We start from the raw sequence: 6000 nt of genomic DNA, 5'->3' as shown, positions 1-6000 counted from the left end.
CGGCCGGGGCCCCCAGCAGCCTCGTGCCGACGCCGTAGGCGCGCCGGGCCCCGCTGCCCGACGCTGCTTTCCCCAACCCCCGTCGCTCACAGCGAGAAAGGAAAAGGAAAAAGCAGCCGCCGGTGGGGGTAGTGAGGGCCCGAATCGGGCCTGACATCTACACCAGAGGAAGCCGAGGCCGGGCCGCGAGCCGGGCGCCCACTCGGGAGGGTGGGAGCGCTATCAGATCTGGGCGCTGCGGGCTGGCGCGCCTGTAACCCGAGCAGCGTAAATAGAGACACGTGGGTGCGGGCGGGCGAGCGCCCGGAGCCGCCGCTGCCGAAGGGCTATTTCGGGCAGCACCCGCCTGGAGGATGGGGGCGGGGAGCGCGGACGACCCCGACACTCGACACTCCGCCGGCCACCCCGCTTCAGCGGCTGGGAAGGGCTTCGGAGGAAATCCGGTAGAGAGGCTCACACTCAGATGATTTCGTCAGGACGTTTTCCCTCCAAAGAAACTTGAGGGGTGGGGGTAGACCCTTTTCCCTTAAATGGCATCCTTTGGCCCCCAGAAAGAAACTGTGCGGTTTGGGGGCGGGGACGCTTGGGTTTTAAACCACACGTTTAAGAACACCTCTGAGTTGCCGCCTTATCCCAATGGCTGGGGTGAGTATGGCTGGGAAGACGAGGGGGCCTGGCTGCTATGCAGGACAGGGCCCTGCTAATTTGAAGTGGGGGGGGGGCTGGCAGGGGAGGGGGCAGGGTGCACTCAAACCCCAGTAAAAGCTTGGCGATCGGGTTTCTTGTAAGGGAGGTCGCTGGGAAGACACAGCCATGAGTCTGAGGCACCCATGGACAGGCCCTGGTACACAAGCCGTTTCTTCCTGCCGGTTTTGGGGGCCCTTTTCTGGGCCCCTGAATTACAGCCCACTTCAGGCTTTCTACAGTTGTCTGCTCCGGAGCGGCCTGGGCTGGGGCGGGAGCCCAGGTGTTAGCTCTGTGCCTCTTTGCCGCGGTGCTGAGCTGCACGTGGTTGAGGCTGGCGGCCGGTGGTTACCACAGTTGGTGTGAGCTGGGCGGCCCTTCAGGCACCTAACAGGCTCAGGTTTTCCTCCCTTTGCCCACTGGCATTGCATCTGGCGGGCTGCATCTTGGGACCCTCCGCCCTGCTCCTAAGGCGGAGCTCCAGCTGCAGTGGGGGCAGCGGCCCTTCGAACCCCCACCTGTGAGCAGCTCGCTTGCTGACTGGAAGAGGTCCGTTTGGGTAGCAACATGTTTCAGCTGGCTTTTAATCAGTCGGGATTGAGCCCGGGTGGGACAGGCCAGCAAAAGGAGCGCCCACTAGCTTAAACTGCTAACACCTTTGCCACCCAGCCGCCTCCGAGAGTTGTAACAAAGAGCAGCCAGGGCAGCGTGTGCATCTTCCACGTTACCGTGTTATTTCTCTTACTCTCCTTTCTACTTTCTGGTCCTGGGTGGCTGGGCGTCTCTCAGAAATAATTGCTGGAAAGAGAATGAGAAAGATTTCCAGAGCTCTCAACCCCAGCCTGCCCCCCCCCAACGTTTAGAGCAGGTAGCTTGGAGTTAAACCTAATCCTCCGAGTCCCCCAGCAGCGACACTCTGAAGTCATGACTGCCATGCGCCCCAAGGTGATTCTCTTTCTCTCGGGGATGGGATTTGCGCCCTTAGGTGGTCAGACAAGCACAGACCTCCCAGGAGCCCTACCACGACAAGGCCCGAGAGCACGGCGATGACGGTAAGACCCCTGGCTCTGCCTGGCCCAGCTGTCCCTCCTGGCTGTTTGTGCTGCTGACCCATGTTTCGCTGTTGCATTATTTCTGTCTGGGCCCACGAAGCCAGCACCCTGCTGTGATAAGACTCTCTGTGCCCACACTCTTTAGTGGGAATGAGGACCCACTGGCTACCTTCCTGCTTGTCCTCAATGCAGATTTACATACTGGAAGAGCTGGCTCTGCCTGAGTGGGGGGGCCTTTGCATTTCAGGTGGCCTCCGGATTCTTGTGAAAGAGGAAATGTCTAATGAGCTGTACCCTTGCTCATTTTATCTAACCTCTAATGGGCTCAGAGCTTTCTCATCTTCCCGGCATGGTGACAGGACAGTCCACACTGATTTGTTTGCTAGCAGGAGCTGTTGCAGCCGATTTCCTTTGTAAAACTGCCATTGCTGGTTGCAGGGAGAAGGCAGGTGACCCCTGCTCTATGAAACAATCCACCTTGTAAAAATGCAAGACGTTAGTCTTAGCGTTAGGGACCGTGTACAGAGAACGTGCCGCTCGCTCGCGTGCTCTCCGCATTTCTGATTCTTGCTCAAAACTTTTTAAATGATCTGTTTTTAGATATCAGTCCTCTCAGGTCCTAGTATTGGTCGGATTTCCTTGTCAAACAGCCCGCGTGTCCGTTCTTTAATTACATACAGCTGGCCACCCCAGAACGGACTGTTCACACGTCCATCATGTCAGCTAGGACAGAAAGGAAGAGGACGATAATACCAAGCTGCCTTCTGGGCCACAAAGGAGTCACACAAGTCAAAGGCAAGAGACATATTCTGAACACACAGAGATGTCTTTGCCAGGGTGATGGAAGCGTAGCACATAAAATGAAGTCTTCTGCAGTTCATCCTGATGGTTTGGTTCTGGCCCATTCGTTAGAAACAGCGACATCTAGAAATTTTCTGTGATTAAAGCCCAGGTAGACCCTTTGCCTTTTCAGTAAGGCATAGCTTCACATCACTCATCGCAATATATCTGTGGGCGCAGAAGCAGAAGGAGGACCTCGTCTCTCTGTGCTCACAGCATTGAGCTTTCTGCGTGTGTTTCTTGTGTCAGTATCCTTAGTCCAGTTTTCACTATTAGAACAAATTGCATTACATGGGTAGCACTTACTTTTGTAAAAATACCAGTCAGTAGTGGAAGTAAATTGAACCACATGTTTTTAAAACATCTGGCTCACGGCTAAGCCATTTAAGAGAATAAATACTGTCAATCTACGAGAGCATAATAATCCACTTACAATATTTGGTAAACTAATCTTTTATGTATTAGCTTTTCTAATGAAAAATACAGTCATGTACAAAGGAAGTCCTCACTGCGGTTCTCTGGCTCCTCAGGAAAGCATCCAGATGGAGGGCTGTACACCAAGGGACCCTCCTACTCGAGTTATTCTGGCTACATAATGATGCCAAACATGAATAACGACCCGTACATGTCAAATGGATCTCTTTCTCCACCCATCCCGAGAACAGTGAGTAACATGCTGACGTTGCAGATTATTTTCCGACGTGCAAATTAATTTATATTTCGGCAAATGTTTGTTTGTTTTTTAAACATGTGGGAAATGCTTTCATTATATGACAGGTCGTTGCTATGTAAGAACTGCTGTGAGAAATGGCTGCCTTAAATGGTGCGACTTTTTGATGTCTTGCCCTGGGAATTTTAACTTTTGGTTTGTTGGTTAAGATTAATAAAAAACAGATCATGGGTTACCATGAAATCAAGTGAAGTTCAGTCAACAAATTCATGATTTTATGATCATGATGCTTGCTGTGCTGACAAGAGTAAAAAATGGATTTAACTTTCCATTAACTAAATGCTGCCCATAAGCTAACTACAGTGATCACTATCTTGGCTCATTTAGAGCTGAACGTTTGGAATACGACTGCAGCTTTTTAAAACTGCCTCCTTTATTGTTTTAGCTGCTGGTTCTTAAAGATCTGCTGGGAGAGGGAGGTGAACCCTTTTTACTACTGATGACTATTGCTGAGAAAATGCCTACTGAAGATAACCTAGCGAAAAGTGTTCCTTTTTGATCTTGTGCTTGTTCAGCTTCAGAAGTCCTAAAAATTCAGTGACGTTCTGATAGCATCATACCGATGCACTGGGAGACATTTCAGGTGTGTTTCACATGCTCGTCTCACTGGTTAGAGCAAGAAAACACCTATAGAGCCTATAGAGTGACTTGTTTAGTGATGTGCCAGGGCTCTCCTGAACAGTCACCCTCTCGGTCACGGGGAAGCGTTGTCAGTGTGTGTGTTGACATGTGTTCTTCCCAGCCTCTCTCCTTTCTGCCACCCAAACCCCAATTCCAAATATGTGGGTGGGGATTAGGGGTGAGGTGTCAGAGCTAACTAAGCCCTCAGATGAATGGAATCCAAGATGGTAATGGGCCTGTGGACTTGGCCTTGTTTCCACAGAGTGAAACTCACTGGGCACTGGCACCCCTGGGAACTGAATCTGGGAACCAGGAATTGGCCGGAGGTGCCGGGAAGGGGATAGGCCGTGCCGCTGAGGAGAGTGTTGTGTTTCTCTCGTGCTGTTGCCTGTGTTCCTCCCCTGTGCAGTGACAGAACCACTTTATGTAGCTGCTGCGATTCGGGAGTTAGTCATTGCTTTTCCGCATGTTTCATACGGATAGTTGCCTTCTCAAATAGGGAATGCGATTTTTCTCAGTTCCAGTAGCTAAAATGGTGATCTGACAGATCTCGTGATGGTTGTTATAGGAAATGGCAATTTAACCTGCTATTTTGAAAAGCTTTGCACATGTTGAATGACACAGCTGTCTGTGTAATGTGGATGGATCTGCTACATAAAAAAGTGAATGAACTGACACCAGCCACTACCGGTTTCCATTTTACAGACCACCCCGAGGAAGGCTTCTGAGTTTTGAAATTTCTGAGAGACTTAATGTTTGCTGAGCTAAATGCTTATTTAGTGCAGATTTTTCTTTTGTCTGTTGGCTGCTTTGTTGGTGTTTTTGAGGGGAGGAGAACGTTTTGATAAGACTTACTTGACGATTTCTCTCGAAAGACTTTTCGGGAACAATAAATTATCTTTTTTGACAAATTATAGTTTGTGACTCAGTAGCAATAGAAAATAGCCCTCTGGTACAGTCTTAGACAGTGAATGCTTAGTCTTTGTGGAACTACTCCTAAATTTAACCACTATCATCAGTATAATACAAATAGTGTGATTAATAAGTGAGGTCCCAGATTTTTCTGGACATGAAGCTTTCTCTTTAGACCCCTGCCTTCGGCCTTGCTGAGCTTTTCTCCACCCCATACCAATCATTCTGAAATGCTGATAGAATGGAGGCTATTTGTTTTAGGGCATGTATTAAAATTTTGAGGTCACTGAAACAGCCACTCATTGTCTGGGAAAGGTTTGTGGCCAGAATAAATATTGGTGGGTGGAGGGCAGAGGAAAGTGATGTGGTCAGGATCGGGGCCTGCCCTGTTATGGGCTAATGTGTCTCATTCTGGGAGATTTTAGAGTGTTATCAGTTTAACCGGGCTTTCTTGCGATTTGCACAACTGCAGAAGCTTCTGGGCTTTAACCACAGAGCAACGTCCAGTATTTTTTTTGGGGTTTGACCCACCGAAGGGAAGTTGCAACCTTTGGTTTGAAATACCCAGCAGCTGTTTTTAATGTGTCTGAGATCCAAAGCATGGACCCGGAAGGCAGCCTCTGTCTCTTCTTCACCCTAACCACACTGTCTTCTTGCTCTCAGCCTCCGCTCCCGGCAGGGCTCGGCTGGTGTGTGACTGACTTCCACTTCATCTGGGGAGTCAGGCGGGGGGGGGGGGCCCATTTGGTGGGGTGGGGGCGTGTAACCCCTCGGCTACCCTGTTGCTGACATTTGCATTATCAGCAACTGCTTGTTTACACCAGCTGCTGCCCACAGGTGTTACCTCCAAAAACATCTGCGGTGCAGTGGGGGGAGGCCGCGGCCACCCCTTCCCCACCCAAGTCTCTTCCGTTTGTGTAACTGCAGGTAACCCAGAACATACCAGCTGGGACCCCCGGGCTGGCGGAGGTGTCCCTGCCGCTGGCCCAGAGTTGGCATTGTTGACGGGGAGCTTGTGCTCTTTGGCAGACCGGCACCAGCAGTGTGCTGGCCTGGCTTTCCCCTGAGACCAGGCAGGGTACCCACTCCTGCCAGCCACTCTCAGCCCTCCAGCCTCCTGCCTCTCGAAGGGACGTTCTGATTGGCTAACTACATCCTGTC

At 50.8% G+C, this 6000-nt stretch overlaps 1 protein-coding gene across 2 annotated transcripts in view; it reads left to right on the top strand.

Moving 5' to 3' along the window:
- Window positions 1-1673: 1673 nt before the first annotated feature.
- LEF1 (lymphoid enhancer-binding factor 1) overlaps window positions 1674-6000 on the top strand; it is an 81082-nt gene continuing 76755 nt past the window's right edge. Inside the window, exons 1-2 of one of the 2 annotated variants that reach the window (XM_004686605.2) lie at window positions 1674-1736; window positions 3107-3240. In XM_004686605.2, the coding sequence (XP_004686662.1) occupies window positions 3172-3240 (69 nt within the window). In that variant the 5' untranslated portion in view covers window positions 1674-1736; window positions 3107-3171. Of the gene's footprint in view, window positions 1737-3106; window positions 3241-6000 lie in introns of those variants that run through there. The other variant, XM_012727970.1, reaches the window with a different exon arrangement.

The sequence above is a fragment of the Condylura cristata genome, unplaced genomic scaffold (genome assembly GCF_000260355.1).
Source record: "Condylura cristata isolate star-nosed mole 26May11 unplaced genomic scaffold, ConCri1.0 scaffold00021, whole genome shotgun sequence".
In the NCBI taxonomy this organism is placed as follows: domain Eukaryota; kingdom Metazoa; phylum Chordata; class Mammalia; order Eulipotyphla; family Talpidae; genus Condylura; species Condylura cristata.
This window is presented reverse-complemented; position numbering and strand designations above follow the sequence as displayed.